A 23647-nucleotide genomic window follows, 5' to 3' on the forward strand; every position below is an offset into this window, starting at 1 on the left:
TTAAAAGTAAATTATTTAAAAACTGCTCTTAATAGCAGGCCTGTACTGTGATGATTTTTAAAAGGGCAGGGTTTGTTTTTGAAAAAAAAAGGCAGTTTGGAATTTCAAACAAAAATTTTGCTTGATTTTTATAATAAAACTTGCGTGAGACAAAGAGAGTTTTGTAAAAAAGGAGAGTCAATTAAACCTAACAACACCCCCTCCTTCCCCCCACAATACGGGCATGGGTAGTCAACCAAATGTTGTTGATTTAAAAAAAATTGTAAACAAAAATTTAGTATTACTATTGAGCTAACATATAAATTAAAACAAAAAAACGTGGAGAAAATAAGTTTAAAGATATTAGAATGTTTGAGTTAAGTACATTATTTTAGCACTAATGGCAAACTAAGGAAAGATAAAAATATTGCAACTTCAAGAGAATTATTATCGATAACACTGATAAACCCTGTCAAAACTTAATCTCAAAAGAGTTCAACAAGTGTTTCACAAATTTTTGTCGAAGGTAGAAATTTCTCCTTTTTTTTTTAGGGAGTGGATTAAAAGTTATCTTACAGATAGAAAGCAATATGTTTACAATGTACAATCGGAATGTTATATGTCGTATGTGGAGTTCCACAGTGATCCTTGGTCCGCTCCTATTCTTAATTTATATTAACAACTTTTGTTATGCATCATCAAAACTCCTTAAGTTGCGCAAACTTTATTTACGAAACAATAATTAAAAAGCAAAAAAGTAAAAATTTTTAAGGATTGAATGAAAACTTGATGAAAACTTATCCTGGCTCCCTACATAAATTATATTCAGTAAAAATTATCAAAATTATTGGCCTAACGTATCGATTACGGTAAAGTCATAAAGTTCATTTAAGTTTTAAACCAAAAAAGAAAATATTTAAATATGATCATAAGAAAAAATTTTTCTTTTCTTTTTTTAATTAAATTATTTTTGTTGTAACTTTTTTAATGTTAACTTTGTTATTATTATTTTTTTAATTTTTTACCATAACGGTATATTATTTAAACTTACACAAAGGCTATATGATTGTGATTAGGTAATGTTATCCTTATCTTCTTTGAGCCCCTTTCAGCTTTAACTTTATTCTTTGTTTTAAACCCAGTATATAATTTTGTCGTTTCTTTTATTTTTATCTATATGTATATGTGCATTGTTAAAATAATATTTATTCTGTAATAATCTAAAAGAAAAACATATTATAATAATCAAAGGTTTTTCATTGATTTTTAACTAATCATCGGCCTTCGTTTGGACTTTATCAACACTTTGTTAAGTCTTTTTAAAATTATATAGAATCTTGAGCCGCCTACTAGCTTTATCTTTTTTTATCTTCATCTTTTATCAAATGCTATTTTTTAAATGTTTCACGATTTTTAAAAAATCAATTTTAAAATTGGTTTAATTAGTATGAAAAAAAGAGTAATTTTGTCTATATTAGGAACTTTTCAAACCTTTTTTTTGCAATTAAAACTACAAAATAGTAGATTTTTAGGAATTAAAACAAGATGTTACTTTAAAATCATTTAACAACTAAAAGTAAAAAAAACCAAAGAAAACTTGTTGCCTCCATTGCCTCAAGAGTTCAAGTTTTGTTTTTATAGCTTTATTATTTTTAACATGTTAAAGCTGTTATAAGTTTTTTTATTTATTTTTTAAAATTTTCTATTGATTAATTCATAAATTACTATAAACATTAATTCATAAATTACCATGTGAATTTCAAAAAGTTTTGTATCACTTTTAAAGCATAGGTTGCTATAGTTATGTCAAAGTTATGTATTTCATATATTAATCCTTCAAATAAGTTTTACATCAATCCATTTAAAAAAAAAAAAAAGTTCTTGTATACTATATAAAAGACTTTACTTTCTTGTTTCAAATGAAAGTGAAAATTTTGTTTTGACTTTTAATCAGAACTATATTATTCGATAGAGTTAATGATATACTCTTATAGATTATATCGGTAGAGAGATTGTTTAAACTATAATTTATGTATTGTTTTTTATGAATTTTATAATCATTAAAAATTTAAGAGATATAACAAATTTTGTTAACTTCTCTTTACAGTACAAAAGGGAGATAGAACCCTATACTTCTAACGTCACGATATGTAAAAACTACATGGGTTATTGAAAGTTTAAACAACTCAATAACGAAAAAAAATAAAATAAAATAATGCCATTCTAATAGGGGTAACTGCGTAAAAAAATACATGCATTTAAAAAAAATGAAACTAAATTAATAAACAACAAAAAAGCATAATTATGAGGCTTAAAAGTAAGATTTGTCATAATAAGAATAATACAATAGCTATAGAACTTCAAATACCCATAGGATTGAGCCTATTTTTACATACACGGATACATTTTTAAACCGGCGTTTCCAGGTGGATGCATTATGGTATTAGTATTATTTGATAAGAGATTATTTATTACTTAAAGTAACAATATTAGATAAACAAATATAGACAATAATGGACTTATTAGACTGATAAATCTTATTTCTGCATTAACCAATAGCATTTAATTTGCGTCATAAATATTTTCAATATAAAAATATTCAATTTTTTTAAAAATCTTTTACAAATAGTTTTGTGACCAGGAAGTTTTAAACGTACGTGTTTGTGGTTGGAAATACAAAACGTCAAATTTTAATTTTAGGGAGGTAAACAAGACTTTATTATTTTGTTTTTCTATTTGATTATTTACTTTTAGGCAAAGTTGATATTAGTTGATAGACAAAGTAACTTTTGTCAAAAGACCTATAGTTTAGGCAGGCTGAACCCGTTTGCGTAGGCTACCCAATAAATTTTTAGCGGCAAAATGTTTTTTTCTTTCCGCTTCCAGTGGCTTCTGCCTTTCTATTGGCGGCCGCAGCCAGAGTTTTTTTTGGAAGCAAAGTGTTTTGTAGCCCGATGCCTGTTGGAAAACGAAAGCCATTGATAGTCGCCTCCAATAGAAATTTCAGAGCCAAAATCATTTTGAGGAGGTGAAAATATTTGCTTCCCGCCGGCGGATGTAATGAAAAATTTCACGTTTGTTTTTAAGTGAACGAAAAAATACGAATTAAAATATTAATCACAAACAGATGTTAAATATTTGACACCGTTTTTTATTATTTATTGCTAAAGTTTTTATAATTCAAAAAAATTTTTTTTTAATTATCAAATAAATTAGTAGTTTAATATTCAAAACAAAAGTCAAAAATTAAAAATTTTACTTTTATGCTATTAACAAAAAAATAATTTGGATATAAAAATTTATATATATATATATATATATATATATATATATATATATATATATATATATATATATATATATATATATATATATATATATATATATATATATATATATAAATTATATTTTGCCGTTGAAGAAATGTTACAATCTACGTAAAATTACAAATATTTGGTGAAACTTAATTAAATAACTCATTTCCAACTAATCAGCTTTTATATTCGGGTTAAAAAACCCCTATCGCTTTAATATTTCTCAATATAGCCGAGACATTTTGTGTCCATTAATGATAATATTCCTTCCAAATAGTTAACAAAAAGGATTTTCCCAATGCAATGACATTCATATTATCACTTTTGAAATTAAACTAAGAATGCGAAAATGGCTAGTGATAGCTCTTTATAAACTCCCAAATCAGAATTGTGAATATTTCTTCAATCAAAGGAGTGCTTGACTTTACAATTATATATAGATTATATTCTAATTGGAGATTTTAATATGCGACCTTCGGATAAAATAATAAAGGAATTCTTTCAACTTCAGAAAGTTGTGCTTCCAACATTCGAATACCTTTTGTGCAGATGTAAGTGATCATCATTAGTGTGAGTGATCATCATCAACATACACAATTCTCAGATCTAAGTTTTTTAACTTACCAGGTAAATAACTAATATAAAGATCGCTTAAAAATTTTCAAGCGACAAAATTTACATCAAATACTTAAATTCCATAAAAACTGAAATTCTTGTTATGATGCTGATGCTTATGAGATATTCAGCAAAATTCAAGATCCGCTTTTAAATCTAAAATACTCAGAGGTAATAATAAACTATTTATAACTAAAGACTTACGAAAAGCAATTAAGTTCCTCTTTACATTGTGTAAAAAATTCCTTATGATAAATCTGATATTTCTAATGTACGCGCTAATGTACAAAAAACTAAGAAATTGGGAGGTAAGTTTGAACTGTAAACTAAAGAAAAATTACTTTGAGCTAATTAACATCTCGATTTCATATGCATCTCTCTGGAAGTTAACTAAACCTTTCCTTTCAGATAAATCAGGTAAAACAAACGTATCACTTTAGTTAAAAATAGTAACACCATCTCTGACAACTCTTTATTGACTAATACTTTTAATGAATATTTCATAAACGTTATCTGATAGTACAGACCTCATACATCTGTTTTTATTATTTTGCTTTATAGACCCAGTTGATGCAGCTATCAAAAAGTATTATTCAGTATATAAACAGTATATAATTGATCATCCCAGTATATAAACATAAAGGAAAAATTTAGAATGTGTACACATAGTTTCCAGTTCCGTCAAATCACACCTGATGATATTACAAAAATTATAGAGTCTATGAGCGGTAAGAAAAAGACTAGTGGTGATATACCAAATTTTATGTTGAAATCCTTTATTTTTCTTTTTATGGACAGTTTAACAGATTGCATAAATTATAGTATTCATGTAAATTCCCGTTATTTCTAAAAATGGCTGATGTTATACCGAGCTTAAAAAACACAAAAAATCTACCGCTAAAAATAGGTGATATAAAGGATTTTGCCTCCAATATAAGGTATGACAACTGATAAAGATCTAAAGTTTGGGCAACACATTAAACAGTTATGCAATAAAGCAAATAGTAAATGTTTTGATTTTTCAGGCATAAGAAATTTTTTATCCCGTGAAAAATCTATTTTGCTGTTTAATGCTTTTATTTCGTGTAGCTTTTCATCTAATTTGGATGTTTTTTTCAAAAAAAGATGACAAACTAATAAATAGAATTCATAAAAAAGCTCAAAGTATAGTCTATAAAAGAGTTTCTTTGTCTCTGGATAAATTATTACATTTTGATAATAGTTTTGATAATAATAGGATTTAATAGTAGAAGGATCAAATTTCTTAGAAAGATCTAAGATATTTGAGATTTCTTTTAATGGAAACCTTTAAATCCATTAATTGTCTAAATCCAGAATTTATGAAAAATCTTTTAATTGCGGTAATGCGGTAGTGGTGTAGTGGTAAGAGCGCTCGCTTTGTAAGCGAGAGGTTCGGAGTTCGACTCCCACCACGTCCCTGGAAGTACCGCGCTCAACTTAGTTTCTCCGCGCAGCGGCCTTGCTCGGCAAGGTTCGTGTTTCGGAGTTAAAGAGTTGAGAGAGGGTTGCACCACGAATAACAACTAAAAAATAAAAACACAAAAAAATGAGTAGCCTCCTCGACTGTAGTGGCCCCCCTCGGGCCTTGGGGAGGTAAATAATCTAAAAAAAAAAAAAAATTATAAAAAATCTTACGTATAAACTTTGTTGTAGCAAAAAAACTTATTCTACCTCCTATAGGCTCATTATATAATGATACATACTGAACGTTATATTGAGCCACCTCGCTCTGGAACACTCTAAATAACGAAGCCATGTCCAAAAAAGTCTTGAGGTGTTCAAAAAATATATCAAGAATTAGTATGGCAATAATTGCGTTTGCAAAATTATTCGCTTTTAAAAATAATTTTTATTTTATACTGACTTTAGCAAGGAATGTATTATTATAATTATTTTTATTTTATTTTATTGAAACAATTACAAGTTTTCATGACATTTTTTTTTATTGAATAAATTCTAATTTTTTATGACACTTGTATGTGCAAGTGTACTGTTTATAAAGTTGAATGTGTCGATTAAAATTATTTTTAATGTTAAAACTATGTTGTAAAAATCAACTTTAAACAAAGTTTTTTTAAATTAAAAAAAAGATTAATCGCCGGAGCAAGATGAAGGCATTAGTTTTGTCTTATCACCGAGTACCGTGTTACAATATATATTTTTTCCAATATTTCCAAAAGCATAAAGTATAAATTAAGAAATCAGATAAATGTTTACTAAGTTATTAACATTAAAAAAAACAACAATAACAAAAAAAATATATATATATATATATATATATATATATATATATATATATATATATATATATATATATAAACTTTTTTAAAACAATATTTTAAAAATGAACCAAAAGTAAAAAACAAACTATTTCACGGGACCCAAGGACTTTGTGTACGTACACAACCTGAAATATCCATTAAAGTCAATGTCTGAAAATGTACTTAGTCGCCCTACAAGTTTAGTCATTGACTTTAATGGATATTTTAGGTTGTGTTCGTACACAAAATCCTTGGGTCCCGTCAAATAGTTTTTTACTTTTTTGGCCATTTTTAAAAAGTTGTTTTTATATATTTTTTATTTTTTACTTTTTTGTCCATTTTTAAGATGTTGTTTTAAAAAATTTTTTTGTGTTTGTGTTTTTTTTTTTAATTATTCAACAGCGATTCTATTTATTTTTGGTAAGGGGTCGTCCATAAAGTACGTACGCTTTTTTTTTCGTCCACCCCCCTTCCTGCATTTTGCAATACGCTTTTTTGAGTACCCTCTACCTTCCTAAAAGTACCTAAGCTTTTAACCTATTTATCTAACATGTTACGATTTTTTTTTAAATTTAGTGTCTCCTTTCTTTTATAATTGACCCACTGCCCTCCCATCTCATATGCGCAGCTAGCAGACCTCCTCTTCCCCTCCAAACGTACATTTTTTATGGACGATCCCTAAACTAAAACGCTAAAAGTTTGTTGTTAATTGTTTGTTTTAATTACTTGTCTAAACGATTTCTTTTTGTTTCGCTAAACTAAAGTCTGTTTGGCGTCGTTTGTTTTAATTACTTTTTTTAACGATTTCTTTTATTATTACAGCAGACATCGTGTCTGTTTTGTGCGAACACTATAGTGTTCCACTTTTTCGAGAAAAACACTATTTGATATACATTTTAAATTTTGCAGTTTTACAAGAGATTTTTTATTAAATTATTTATTTATATATAACCGTAATAAATATACGTTTTTAAAAAATTTATCTTTATCTTAATATACCAAAAATATAAATTTTTAGTCTATGAAAATCAATATTTTGACTTTTATTAAAAATAACATTTAATTTATTTCAAATGTAACTATTTTTGTATTATTATTTTTTATAAGACCACACAATATTTGAGTCATTTACTTTACAACAAGCTCCAGATGTTTTGCGATCTTTTTATTAACTTTTACACAAAGACTATCTATTTAAATCACTCATCCAAGTAACAAATAAAGTTTGTTAACACATATGCTAACTTATTTCATAAAAAGTCAGTTTTGAATTTTTTGATCTTTAAGGCGTTTTGAAAAAACGGCTGTTTTTCAGTTAAAACAAGATAAATCAACATAATATGTTGATTATGACCGTGTTTCTCAAATTTGCTTCAAAGAGTAATGAAACACAGGCTATTTAATTATTTATCAGAAAACGATATGTTGTATTCAAAACAGTTTGGTTTCAAAAAAAAGTGTTCCACTTAACATGCAGTGGTTGAAATAGTCAATCAAATAACAAACGTATTATGCACTAACTACTTTGCATTAGGAGTTTTCATTGATCAGTCAAAGGCTGTTAATATTGTAAACCATAACATACTAATAAAAAAACGTGAATATTATATATAAAAATTGAATATTATAGTAAAAAATAATAACTTACTTGGGTTCAAAAGTTATTTGATCAATAGAAATTTAACCAATATGAGCAAAAACAAACAATTCCATATGCTGTAACTTGTGGTGTCCCCCAGGGCTCTAATTTATGACCTTTATTATTCCTAGTATATATAAATGATTAAACATTAAACTGCCAAATCTAATAATCAATAACGCTACCAATGAAAGAGAAACTTCAGTAAACTTTTTTGGCGTAATATTAGATGAACATTCGCGTTGGAGTGATCATATAAAAAACATTGAGAAAAAAATATCGAAAAATATTGCCACAATATATAGGACTAAACCATTTTTAAATAATAAATCTATAAAAAGTTTATGTTTTTTTTTCATTAATTGTTATTTGGTTTATTGTAATATTGCATGGTCAAGTAGAAATCATAAAAAATTTAAAAAATTGTACAATAAATAAAAACATGCGTGCAGAATATAATTTGTAGCTGATAAAATTGTACCATGCGAGCCTATTCTGCGTATACTTGGCGTGTTAAACGTTTATAAAATCAACTTACACCAAGTTTTAAAGTTTATGTATAAAATTTTAAATGCTTCCTTTAAACTAAAATTCAATTATATAAAAACATTTATATCAGAATTTATTAACTTTTTTTTTCATAAATTCAGTTATGGTGCTTCCTCTAATCTTAAAAGTTATTGTTGAAATCTAATCTGAGTTCTTGAATATTTTTACTTTATTTTTACTATCAATGAATTGTTATTTATTTTACTTTTATACAAATTGGTTTTAAGATATACATAAATATTACGGATTTTGTAAATTAAGTACTCTTTTTAGGTACTTGAGTAAAAGTTTCAAACCATTTATTTATTTAAGTTTTATATATGGTTCGAAAGAGCTTTGAACTTGTAATAAAATGGTGAAAACTTTATGAAAAAAGAATCATTTCAAAAAAAGTTATGCTCATTTAAGTAACCTAATTTTTTATGAAGCATTGATAAAGAAAAATGCAACTTACGTATAAAACTCGTTCGGCTAACGGCAGCTTTGTAATAGAATCATTGTTAATTTGCGCTTGAAATTTTTTTTGCTTAGTGAAATTTGCAAAACGATTAAAAAGCGTAATTAAAAAAGTTTCGTAACGTAACAAAATATCTTTAATGATTAAAACGTAACAGTAAAATTTATAACAAAATTTTATAAAACATGCATATAAAAATATCGCGTTTTTTTTGCAATGTTTACAATAATTATATATATATATATATATATATATATATATATATATATATATATATATATATATATATATATATATATATATATATATATATATATATATATATATATATATATATTTGTTAAATTTGATTAAAACGGCTACGTATAAACTTTTTGTTTTAAATATATTTCGATGTAATTATATATTTACACAATATTTCGCTGACCTTATGCGGTCAGCATCATCAGGTGTAATAAATAACGTTACAAAATTGTTACAAAACTACATAAGTCAAACCGTCAAAAAAGAACACATTACAGGCGTAAAATAAAAATAGTTTCTATTAAATGGTATAATGGCGTCAGTTAAAATTTTTTTGAACAAAATAAATGGTCTTAAAGTTCTCTAGTTTTTATTCATTTTATTTTCACCATTCAATTTTCTATTCTTTTTTGAAGAAGATTTTTCGTTTGCTTTTCGTATCTTCGTGTTTTTTGTTTTTTTCTTCGTTTTTTTGTGAATCTCTTTGACGTAAAGAGCAGTAATAAAATCTTTTAAAATCATATTCTTGTTATACGATATTTATATTTGTTAAATTTGATTAAAACGGCTGCGTATAAACTTTTTGTCTTAAATATTTTTCGATGTAACTGTATATTTACACAATATTTCGCTGACCTTTTTGACCATTTTTTTTTTTTTGACGGTTTGATTTATGTAGTTTTGAAACAATTTTGTAACGTTTTTTATTACACCTGATAATGCTGACCGCAAAAGGTCAGCGAAATATTGTGTAAATATATAATTACATCGGAATATATATTTAAAACAAAAAGTTTATACGCAGCCGTTTTAATCAAATTTAACAAATATAAATATCGTATAACAAAAATACGATTTTAAAAGATATATATATATATATATATATATATATATATATATATATATATATATATATATATATATATATATATATATACATACATATATATATATATATTTATATATATATATATATATATATATATATATATATATATATATATATATATATATATATATATATATATATTATTTTTAAAAATAACACGATGTTTTTTATTCTTGACATGTTTCGTAAAATTTTATTTACATTTTCAAAAGATTATTTTACAATAATAAAAAACTCTGAAATATATATTAAAAAATAAAAGTCTTTACAGAGAAATATTAACGGACAAAAAATTATTCATAATAAACCAATATATTTATTACAAAATAACTCGGTAAATAACCAATAAAAATAACCAACTGTCAAAAAAATATATATATATATATAAATAAACTGACAGTAAAATTAAATAGATAAGTTTATAGTATAATGTAAAGCTTGTTTATTAAGTGAGGGACTTTCCCACTTAATGTGGAGGGCTTCTTTTATCTTTAATTTGTGTTTGTTTGGGGCATTATCCAAAATCTCAAAAGAATCACAGTTAGCCAAATTTTTGCCATTAAGAGATAAATTTAAGTGTTTAAATATATGAGATTGTTTATCACTTTTAAGGTGCTCATTTATTCTAGTTGCCAAGTGTCTGGAGGTTTCTCCAATATAACTGGCATTACAGCCAGCGCAAGAAAATTTATAGACAACATGAGATTTAAGCAGTTTAGGAAGTGACAATTATATGGCTACGCAAAAAATACATAGTTTCGACGATTTGAACACAGTGCTTGACACGTTTTCAAAATTTAAAAATGCGCTAAAAAAACTTAACTTATTAAAAAAAAAACTTTAAAAAAGAATCTTAACAAAAGAGAAAATAAAAAAATACTTAACTAAAGCAAAAACACAGAAAATATACATTTTTGGCGGTAAATATTACGATCAAACAGATGGCGTTGCTATGGGTTCTCCTTTAGCGCCCATCTTAGCTAATATTTTCGTCGGTTATCATGAACAAACATGGGTCAATAACTGCTCTTTTACAGCACCATTTTTTTATAAACGGTATGTCGATGACATAATTGCTATTTTTAATTCTGAATATGAAGCTCAAGAATTTTTCAAACATCTCAATATCATAAACATAAAAATCTGAAATTTACTATGGAAAAAGAACAAGATAACCAGATTGCTTTTTTAGATGTACTTATTAAAAAATCCAACTCGTTTACGACTTCAGTTTATCACAAAAAAACGTATACAGGTCTTTTACAAAATTTTTTTAGTTTTATTCCCTCTTGCTACAAATTTGGACTTGTTCGGTGTTTGATTGATCGTACATTTAAAATTAATAATTCTTGGTTTGGTTTTGATAAAGATATTAAGAATCTATCATTAGTTCTACAAAATAATAAATTTCCAGAAAAAATTATTGACTATGAAATTAAATCCTATATTGATAAGAAAATGAACCCATCTGTGTCTAACATTGTTAATAGCTTAAATATAAGATACTTTAAACTTTCATACATTGGAATGTACTCTAATTACACTAAAAGGAAAATTTCAAAAATTGTTCATAAATATTGCAAGGATATTCTAATAAAATTAATTTTCACTACTAATAAAATACAAGATTGTTTTTGCTTAAAAGAGTTACTTCCTAAACTGCTTAAATCTCATGTTGTCTATAAATTTTCTTGCGCTGGCTGTAATGCCAGTTATATTGGAGAAACCTCCAGACACTTGGCAACTAGAATAAATGAGCACCTTAAAAGTGATAAACAATCTCATATATTTAAACACTTAAATTTATCTCTTAATGGCAAAAATTTGGCTAACTGTGATTCTTTTGAGATTTTGGATAATGCCCCAAACAAACACAAATTAAAGATAAAAGAAGCCCTCCACATTAAGTGGGAAAGTCCCTCACTTAATAAACAAGCTTTACATTATACTATAAACTTATCTATTTAATTTTACTGTCAGTTTATTTATATATATATATATTTTTTTTTGACAGTTGGTTATTTTTATTGGTTATTTACCGAGTTATTTTGTAATAAATATATTGGTTTATTATGAATAATTTTTTGTCCGTTAATATTTCTCTGTAAAGACTTTTATTTTTTAATATATATTTCAGAGTTTTTTATTATTGTAAAATAATCTTTTGAAAATGTAAATAAAATTTTACGAAACATGTCAAGAATAAAAAACATCGTGTTATTTTTAAAAATAATTACTTATTTTATGCTATTACGACGTTCAACATATATATATATATATATATATATATATATATATATATATATATATATATATATATATATATATATATATATATATATATATATATATATATATATATATATATATATTTATATATATATATATATTTATATATATATATATATATATATATATATATATATATATATATATATATATATATATATATATATATATATATATATATATATACATATTTATGGTTAAGGGTATATATATTTATTTTATTAAATATGCACCAAGGGTAGGATTTTTATAGCGTATCTTTAAATGCATATAGGGGATCTTTAAATACATTAAAAGCCTTAGCGTTTTCGCTTTATTTTTATCGTTACTAATGAATTTCAATGAAAGATATATATACAAAAAAGATATATACATATATATACATATACAACATCGGAAAAGGCGTGATATTTCAGTGGGTGCCGGTGTCATAAAATAAATTAACCCCCATAATAAATTAACTCCCGCAGCTTAAAAAATTATCCGGGCAGTTAATCTAATTCGAAATAGATTAACTCCCCTTGAAATAAATTAACCCCTGTCGGCGAAACAAATTAACTCCCCATAATATTTTAACTCCCTTGGAACAACTTATACGAATTACGGAAAAAGCATTTCAACTTGATGTTTTCCATATGTGTTTGTTTTTAAATCTGTTAATTAGTATAGATATGGATATAATAACAGTAGCACTATATATATCTTAAGCATTTTTAAATATTTATACATTCGATATTTACGTATATCGAATACTACTATTTATCTACTATCTATAATTTCTACTAATTTATTGCTCTGTTTAATTAAGAACATTGAATACTTTTATATATATATATATATATATATATATATATATATATATATATATATATATATATATATATATATATATATATATATATATATATATATATATATAGTTTTAGATATATAAACTCAATAATCTCAAACATTATTATTAGGAAAAGAGAAAGACTCCCTGAAGTTCGTGCAATATTATTATTTTTTGATCTCCTTTTTATTTTTATACAATATACAAACTTGTCAAAAATGAACAGTTACAAAATAATTTTATTCAACACAACACACATTAAAATAAACTACATTCGCAGTTTTGTAGAACTTATTATAAGCTAAATAATTTAAAACGCGTATAAAAACTTATTACGATGGGGGTTAGAAATACTTAAGCCCCCGGTTAATTCATTTCGCCATATTTAAAAATAATTTAACTCCCGGGGTTAATTTATTTCGAAATAGATTAACCGGGGAGTTAAAATGTTTCAACCTGGAGTTAATTTTTCGTGGAGTTATTTCATTTCGCGTCACCGGAGTACAAAAAAATAATCATAAAACACCGTATAGTTCAACTAATAACCTACAAAAAATATCCATCTAAACAATGGGGAGGGGGCATTTCCACCACGGCTCTCCTTTATTCTCTCTTCCGTAGTCCTTATATCTATCTATCTATATATAAATTCCAACAAAGCGCAAAAAATAAGAATAATTTTTTTAAAAACACACTTCTTTAACAAAAAATTTAGACTATATTAATTTTCTTTTTTGCTTAGTAATGTTTTTAACAGAACTGTGGCTTTGAAGAAAGCCTAGTTTTTGAAGCAAACAAAACTGTGACACCCATAGCTAGAAAGAGTCGATTCTTTAGTACGCAAAGGAAACCACATCCAATGATATCTAAAATAAAGTAAACCCCAAAATTAATATCGCCATAGCTATTTATGATGCCTTATGACGCGGATAATAAATAAGTATGCCTTATTTCGCGGATAATAATTAAATATATAACTGTTACTATTGCATTTATAAACATAATCAATCTCTAAAAAAATATGAATGGTTTAATCTCGATATGAAAAAGATCAACATCCATCGAAGCAATCGTGTGGTTTTCATCATGTTGTGTAATGATAGTTAAGATAAAATATATCAGATATATAAAAGTAAAAAAAAAGTTAAGGCTAACAATTAACTAATGTATAATAAATTAACATGTAACTGTTATTACTGAATTAATAAATATAATCTTGAGGTCTTTAAGATAAACATCTACAGTAGCAAGCTGCCATCATAGTTAAAACCTTGCAATAAAAGGTAAATGAAATTATATTAGATATTTAGCACAATAACTGAAAAACCCATTACAAATTAGGGAAGATAAGAATGATTTCCTAACATAAAGAAAAAATTCAAAATCACTTAACTCCTGATACACAACACATTTCCCATTATCAAACAGAAAAATCGATAGAAATAGACCCATCAATACTTTTTAACCTGAAATATAATAGATTTGATTATAAGTTATAATGAAAAGAAAGTTATATTGTGTTAGCGTAACTATCTGGTAATGGCATATGCCATTTGCCTAGAGTGTACTGATTTATTGTAACTAAACACTAACATCTCTCAATCCATTCTGGGTAGAAACAATGTATAGCGATCATTATGACTAACATTAATTGTCATGAGCCAGGCAATTTGCTTATGTCAAATAGTAAATGAGCTTTGATTTCCCATAGCTCGTTGCAACCAGGTCAACCCTGGTTGTTGGATATCAGTAACTAATCGACTACCTAAAATTACATTTCTATATACATATATGTATATACATATATGTATACATAAAAACAATTTAAATAATTATAAATCTTTTCATTATCTTAAAAAAGGGGAGGGTAGAGAATATGATATACATTAGGCACTGTAAAATGTATTATAAAAAATAAAGATTAACCTACTATCTGTAAATAATATCTGTTACTGCAAGTTTATAAGACATACTATTATTTAAAATAACACATACCTTATTACACATTTCTATTATGTTATCACCATATCACCACTTATTATGTATGCAGAAAGTTGATATTTGCTCACATCATACTCAACACCATCATCATCTTCATTCTCTTTTGGTTTCCAATAAGAAACTATATATATATCACTTTTCTTCTTTTTAATGCCAACAATACTGCCGTAAGATACACCCTGGGTGTTAGTGGCATTATCGAACCACAAGTGGCAAATACTTCTTCCAATAGAAGGTCCAATAAGAATTTTTTCAATATCTGAGGCCTCATTATTTTCTTGTTTGAACATTTCTTTTACCTGATCAGGCATGCAATTTTTTAATATTTTTTCTACATTTCTGCGTTCTTTGTTTTCTTTTTTCTGAATTTTATCTGCCATCCGTTTTATCAATTCTAACTTCAGGTCATTATGACATGGCATATTTGTAAACCGCTTTTTTTCTGGCATTAGAGATATAATATAAACTTGTTTTGAATATCATTTGGCTTTTTGCATAGCAGAGCAGTTGTTTTATTTTTGCAAGCACGAAGTTTTGAAGAAAGAAAACAAAGAGTGGCATTTGGAGCTTTGTGTTTTGCAGCGCTAAACATAACCATAAGTTTTTCTGAATCAATGTTGTGAAGCCTAGCTGACTTAGTCTGGTCTTTAAGGTGATCATTAGAACTCATTTCAAATTGCAGCTTGTACTGCCTGTCAATGACGCTAATAACTGCATTAAGGCAGTCAGCTAATGCTTTACTCATTTCATCAGTTACTGGGCAAAAGCTGATTATTGAATCAAAAACTACATCTTCAATATCATTACCAAAGAAATCAGTTTTTCGTTTAAGTAGAGATAAGGGATTCTAGCTGCTCTCAATAAGAGTGTTCCAAACATCTTTTATTACCTGAATGCCAAATATTTAGTCAAGCCCCGTACCTGGTGCAATACAAAATTTTGTCATCCAAGGACCAGAAAGTAGCTTTCCAATTAAAGCTAAAATACACAACTCACGGATACCTAAGGTGAAATAGCTAATAAGTAACAAAGAATAAACTTTGTTTATAATAGCCTTTACTCCCCGTTAATCTTGGAAGTGTCATTACTAATTGTAATTTGTATTTGTAACTATATTTGCAACTAATTCTATAGCCTATAATATCTTGTAGCACTTTATCAAATGAACTGAACAGGTATAAAAAATAAAAATACCTGTTTCAGATGTAAATAAAGATACCTGTTTCAGATGTAAATTCTTGAAATAAACTATTTTGCAGACCTCCGCATAATGAACACATGACCTCCGCATAACGCATGAACACAAGACCTCCGCATAATGAACACATAAATGTCTTCAATATGGCATAATGATGGATCAAAATACCACATGTGTGAAAAAACATATGAAGTCTGTTGCCTCTAGAGCGTGGTAGCAATCCTCTGGGCAACTCGCGTTGGTCTAAAAAGGTTACAAAACCTTTTGGATCATCTATGAATATCATAAAAAAGCTCATTTTGGCAATTGCAAAAAGAATGTGAAATAAAAACATGCACTAATTATAATATTTCATTTTAACTCAAAATTTTATTCAGAAAACTAAATATATTAAAGAAAAAGAATGGTTTAGATTAGTTAGAGTATCTTTTGCATCCTTGTAGCGAAGTTTGTTCAACTGTACAACATGTTTGCTGCAATGCAGTCTCTTCCAAAAAGTTTCCCTTTTGAAGTCTCTAATGCTTTAAATGAAGACTTACAAGAGGTGGTCATTGTGTCTAAGTGGTGAAGCATTTACATAAACACCCTCCTGGGTTGTTGCATCAAAACCAAGTGTCAGATCTTTTGTTGTAAATACTATCTTAGCAGCCTGTAAATCTGAAAGCACACCAAGCTCACGCATCATTTGTTCTACAGTTGTACGATGTGGAATTTGACTAAATCGATAGCCAGTATGTCCCCCAATTTTACGGAGCAAAGATGGCACACTTTGTGTAGGAACTTGGCACACAAGCATGTCATATATAAGTCTCCTAATATCTGCTGAGTAGCATTTTTCATTATTGGTGTTTTTTGTTACTTGCTGAATTTCCTCCAACTCTTCCTGTAAATTCAGAATGTCATTTTGCAGTACAATAATTGGAGAATTTTTTTCAGCAAGTACTTGGCTTAACATTGCTTTTTGATAAGAAAACTTTCTTTGCGTGGATGTCAACTGCTGTTTTAAACAAAAAATTTGATTTTGAAGTTTTTTCAACTGTAAATTTAAAAACTTTTCTTTTAATTTTTTTCTAAGTTGAGAAATTATCTTTTTCTTTCGAGTAATAACTTGATTTAGATATTTAAATCTGTATGCTCTATCCTTTGCTTTATCTCTTAAACCTTTAATATCCTCTTTATGCTTTCTCTTCTTAATTGCCATTTCGTTTGCCAAAATGATTAATCTCTTTCTCATAACCTTTTTTCTGGGACTCAACTGGTCAGCTCTCAAACTGGATAGTGGTTCATGAGAAGAGGTTTTTAAAGTAGGACGAGATAAAGGAGATAAGTGATCACTATTTGATACAGATGAAACACTGATTTGTTGAGAAGAAAATGAAGAACATATAGCAAAGTCAATTGAGGTTGCAATTGATTGCGATTTTGTACCACAGCAGATGTTGTTATTTGGTATGCAAAGATAATGTTGCAGATGTCAACAAATGGTTTCGAATTTCGTGAAAAATGGTTTACAAAGACTTTTGATGTTCTAACTAGTTGCTGAATCTGACTTATACAAATTTTGATGTTAAAATACTTACCGATTAGTTCCTTTTTATTTTATTTTTTATCTATATGTTTAACCAAAAATTGAAAATTACAAATTTTATAACTTTACAAAATTAGATTAGTGCCACTCATATAGTTAAAAACTAGTCATTGGAGTGACACCTAAATAAAATAAACAAACAAACAAAAAAATAAACAGCAATATTAATAAATAAAAGCAAGCGTAAATCAATTTAAAAAAAAGGATTATTCTATAATAAATTAGATAAAAAGACACAAAAAATATAAAAGCACTCAATTAGTAACAACAATAAAAATAATTAGCAACCACAGTAAAAATAATAACAAAGTTTACACAAACGAAAAGGCAAGTACAAAAACTACCAAACGAAAACAAAAATTAGGTAAGGAAAAGGCAAACACAAAAGCTTTTACTCAACAAAATAAATTATATTTGGCGGAAACAGAAAAGCGTAGAAAATTTGTTCTACAGTTACTTTATATGAATCAATGTTAGTTGCAAATATATGCAGTACATGTCCATTTCTACAGCCAATATTAAAATGAGCTGACATTGGAAAATTACAAGCTAAATAAGTGTTAGCTTTACCATGAAATAGATTTGTTTTCTTGTGAGGTCTCATGATGCACTAAATCAAATTCAACTATCATAATACTACTATTTAACTGGGTCGGCTATTAATTATAATTAAATAATTTAAAAAATCACCATTATTCTATCAAAAAAAAATTTTAATATATGTATAGTTTTTATATATCATTTATAGCTTAAGGTGGCTATATGGTAAATTATGGGTATGGAAAAAGCTGAGAAAATGCTGTTTTTATTTTTAATGATTTTTATGCAGAATCATCATAAAATAGTGTTACATAATTTTAATTTTAGCATTTTAAATTTTATTTTGCAGAATTTTGCCTTTAAACTAATTTTGGTGGGTGAAAAGAGTTAGCCATCAAAAAAAATAAATATATATAATTACCAAAAACCGCCCCTCCCCCTAACACTATGTAACGGAAGTGGAAATACATACCTCCACTGCGCGGAACAATACGGTATGTGGTCATGAATTTTTTTTGATGAAATTTGGCAGGCAGATAAAAAATAGATCTATACAGTTGCCTGAAAAATTTTAAATATGTACCAACATGCCTTCAATATTAAAGCACCTCCGGAACAGAAACGAAATTTTAAAACCGAATGAAAATCACTGGTAACTGTAAAAAAAACAGCAGAATTTATAACAAAAAGTAACAGTAACAATAGCAGAAACAGTTTTATAAAGTGTAGCAGTAACAGTAACACTAAAAGAGGTGGAAATGGTACCTCCACTGGGTCGAAAAATACCATATGTGGTCATGAATATATTTTAATGAAATTTGGCGGGCACATAGAAAATAGATCTATACAGTTGACTGGAAAATTTCAAACATGTACCAGCATGTCTTCAATATCAATGCAGTGCCAGAACAGGAACAAAATTTTAAATAGCAATAAAAAAAATGAAAAATTTATTACACGTAAAAAAAAGAAACATAATTTATTCAAGATAAAACATTCTACTTTTTTAATAAAGTCTAATAATAAAGTCTTTAATAAAGTACTATTGCACCTTCTATCATCGTATGCGATTCCTGTCCGCTTTCTCTATGCTATCTTTCTAACACGACTACTTCTGTCTTTCACTCTTTCATATCTTCGTTCTTCCGAAACTTACCTTACTCTCGGTCCGTAGAGTGGGTTATGACGCTCCTTTGGGAGCTGAACTTGTCTTTACGGGCCTGGTAATGTGGCCTCTATGTGGCAATTAGTTGTAGGAGGATAAACCACAATACCAGAGTTCATATCAAGTGAAAGAGAATGTTATAAAAAATACAAAACTTTTGTCAAATAGTAAAATGAATTATATTGATTTAAATATAATAAATAAAAAAAAGTTTTGTTAACTCATACAAATATATTTGAAACATGTTTATCAATATAGATTTAGTGCTATTAAATACGTTTTTTCTATTTTAAAATCACCTTTTTAAAAAAAATATTTAAAGTCTATTGTATTAAAATCTAATTGAAGTAAGATGCTTTTAGAATACGTTTTAAAATTTTCTATTGAGTAGTGTTTTTTATTGAACTTTATAATGAAATTTTTCCATTAAAAAGGTCCTCGATATTGAATTCGGTAAGAACTCATTTTTAAATTAATTCTCGGAACAATAAAGTCATTCTCTGAAAACTTTATTGAAAACTTAAGAGATATTTCACTAAAATAAGATTGAAATATAAGTTGAGATATTGCACGTGTCATTTTAAACATGAGTAGTAATATTTGGTAAATGTTTAGTTTATAAATATTTAAGGTTTGTCGATTTAATAGTGGTTCGCAATACTCAGTTCTGTATAATCCTTGAGCATGTATAATCCTTGAGCTGTATAATCCTATAATCCTTGAGCATGCTTTTGTTTGCAACAAAATTTTTTGAGTTTTCCGTAATTCATACTTCCCCATGCAAGGTTGCAGGAAGAAAGATAGATGTGAATAAATGAAAAATAAATTTTCATCAGAGCTCTATATCTAAAAATGGTTTTGCTTTTTAAAGTACGGAAATATTATAAGAGATTTTACTTTCAATGGATTGGATGCAAAACTTCCATGACAAGTTTTCATCGAGAATTACTCCTAAAAAGTTAACAGTAGATTCCTTTTTACATCTGTTTTGTTAAATAAAATATTTTTTAAAGCAGTTTAAGTGGAATATTATCAACTTTATTTGATTTGCGGAACAGGATGAATTTAATTTTCTTTTCTAAACTCGTGAGTCGAACCCGTCTGTCAGTGTATGCACGCTTTTTAGTGCTCTCATTTCATGTTTTATAGCGCTTACATTTTATTGCGTTCTCACCTTTTATTGCGCCCATTTAATCAGTTTTTAGCTACATGTTAGTGAAGACCTTGTCTTATAAGATGATCATTTTTAGTACTTCCATTAAAATTTCATTGTTCAATGGTTCAATTGTTTTAGTTTTGGTATATTTGTATTATTATTTCTGATCTTAGTTGTAAGTAATATCAAAAACGACATTATTAGAACTCAAATAAAGCCGATATACTAAATTTTTTATTCATTTTATTATTTACAATAATTTTATATTCTTATTTTTAATAATTAGATATTATTAAATATCTTTAATAATATCTTTTAATATTCATTAAAAATTTGCAACTTCGTTGTATTTTGCTAATAGTTTTAACCTATTACGACAACAACAACAAATATTTTTTTAAACTTTTAAAAGTTTTAAAACTGTGAACTCGAGATGTGGGTGCACATAGGTGGTATAAAGCTTTTTCCAACCTTTTGTTTCTCTGTTATGAAGGTATTTTTTAAGATTCAAAAAACATTTTTGGCCTTGGCAGCGGTAATTTTGGCTTGATTCTCATGCTTCAAGTTGTTGGTAATTTGAACTTTAAATCTGGATTTTACACCATAGTTTGACGACTTGCAATAAAACAGATCTTGACATCAATAACTTTGTTGTTCAGACGCACGATTGAACAACAGAATTATGCGATCAAAATAAAGGTTTCAAAATATCTCAGTAACAAAAATAATCAATCAACTTTTCTAGTTCAGACACGTTCTGAGGTTGAAGTAGTCACCTGTAAGCCGATTATCATGTTTCACCGTATAAACCATTGAGTGACAACCGGATACATTAAAGAAGTATTGTGTTTAGATTTTCGTGGCTGCGTTAAAGCAGAACGGTGTTTTAAGTTTTAAAAGATTTTACTTCAATTTTTGCACTACCATTTTATGACAATATATTGTTAAACGAATCTTTATTTAGCAATACCGTTGTTGATGTTTCAACGACCTTACCAAAACAATAATTGAGGGGATGGATATATGTTTAGATCAGTTCTAGGGTCCAAGGATCCTAGGGCAAAACAAAACCATTTTAATTACTATTTCGACTATTTTGAACAGAGTTTTAATATTTTTTTTATCTGCTAAATAAACAAGAATCTAATACATGAAAAAATACTCCTTTCTAAGCGGTACTATTCATCCTTTACCACTAATAAGTCTGCTCCGCCGGGTTTTCCTCTCTGCGGATTATTTATTAAAAATTCTAATTAGTCTTGTCTTCGTCTGCCAGAACTAATTTATCAATTACTACTAAAATTAAAATCTGGGTAGTAAGCTCACAAGCATTGACTGATGTTTTTTAAAATTTGCGAATGTATGAAGTTAGTGTATATAAACAATTTGTTTTTGTGGAGATAGACGTAAATAGTACATTTACCATATATTTATGGTAAGCAGTCTTTACACTCTATATTTAAACTTATAACTTTTAAAATATTTTGCAGATAAATATTAGAATGAAAGTGTTTGTATTAATTGGATTTCTTACCACTTTCTCCTTTATTTGCGCAAATCCTACACGAAAACTTGGTTATAAAACTTTTCAAGATAAATTCATTGAACGTTGTAACTATTTTCAAAAAAAACATAAAGTAAAGAGTGACGAACTGAAGTTAAAAGAAAAAATCGATTGCGATGGTATGTGGAAACAGCATATAGGCCATATCGCCGAGAAAAATGCATGTGAAACAAAAAGTTACAACAATCTTTTTAATCATGTTATTGAAAAAAATGTACAAGTAATAAAAGATAAGGTAATTTTAATTTACTAGTTTTACAAATTACAAGTTTTACGTACTTTTCAGCATTTAACTTTTGGCTGTAGTTATTTAAAGGCTTTTTCTTATTGTATTTTTTATTTGTATTATTTTCTTACTGTATTTTTTATTGTATTTTTTGTTTGTATTATTTCTTATTATGCTTGAAGCATCTACAAAAAATATGAGTGCTATTACTTATTTTTTAAGGCATTGTTTTGGTCAGGAACAAATGTAATCGCTCACCAATTCGCTGTAAATAAGAATAATATACTCACTCTTGAAGATACATTTTCAGGGTTAAAAATTGTTTACTTTTTTATTTTCAACTTGTGTAATATTAATAGTATTGTAAACTATTTTCGAGGAGGCTGAATAAGTGCGAATTTCATAACTGCGAATCTGCATAAGTGCGAATCAGTTGCAAAGACTGGCATAAGTGCGAACTGGCACAAGTGCGAACTGGCATAAGTGCGCCGAAAGAATTTGCAAACATTGGCATAAGTGCGAACTGGCATAAGTGCGAACTGGCATATGTGCGAATCAATTGTAAAAACTGGCATAAGTGCGAACTGGCACAAGCGCGAACTGGCATAAGTGCGCTGAAATAATTTGCAAACATTGGCATAAGTGCGAATTGGCATAAGTGCGAACTGGCATAAGTGCGAATTGGCATAAGTGCGAACTTGCCAATTCGCCACTTATGCTAGTTTGCACTTATGCCAATGTTTGAAAATTCTTTCGGCGCACTTATGCTAATTCGCGCTTGTGCCAGTTTGCACTTATGCCAGTTTTTGCAATTGGTTCGCACTTATGCCAGTTCGCACTTATGCCAGTTCGCACTTATGCCAATGTTTGCAAATTCTTTCGGCGCACTTATGCCAGTTCGCGCTTGTGCCAGTTCGCACTTATGCCAGTTTTTGCAATTGTTTCGCACTTATGCCAGTTCGCACTTATGCCAGTTCGCACTTATGCCAGTTCGCACTTATGCCAGTTCGCACTTATGCCAATGTTTGCAAATTCTTTTGGCGCACTTATGCAAGTTCGCGCTTGCGCTAGTTCGCACTTATGCCAGTTTTTGCAAGTGATTCGCACTTGTGCCAGTTCGC

The 23647-nt window shown here is 27.5% G+C and overlaps 1 protein-coding gene across 1 annotated transcript in view; it reads left to right on the forward strand.

Moving 5' to 3' along the window:
* The first annotated feature begins 2590 nt into the window (after positions 1-2590).
* LOC136088925 (ADP-ribosyl cyclase/cyclic ADP-ribose hydrolase-like) overlaps positions 2591-23647 on the forward strand; it is a 101433-nt gene continuing 80376 nt past the window's right edge. The window contains exons 1-3 of the mRNA XM_065814099.1: positions 2591-2683; positions 22227-22535; positions 22749-22837. Coding sequence (XP_065670171.1) covers positions 22239-22535; positions 22749-22837 — 386 coding nt within the window. The 5' untranslated portion in view covers positions 2591-2683; positions 22227-22238. The remainder of the gene's footprint in view (positions 2684-22226; positions 22536-22748; positions 22838-23647) is intronic.

This window comes from Hydra vulgaris, chromosome 12 (assembly GCF_038396675.1).
Source record: "Hydra vulgaris chromosome 12, alternate assembly HydraT2T_AEP".
NCBI lineage: Eukaryota > Metazoa > Cnidaria > Hydrozoa > Anthoathecata > Hydridae > Hydra > Hydra vulgaris.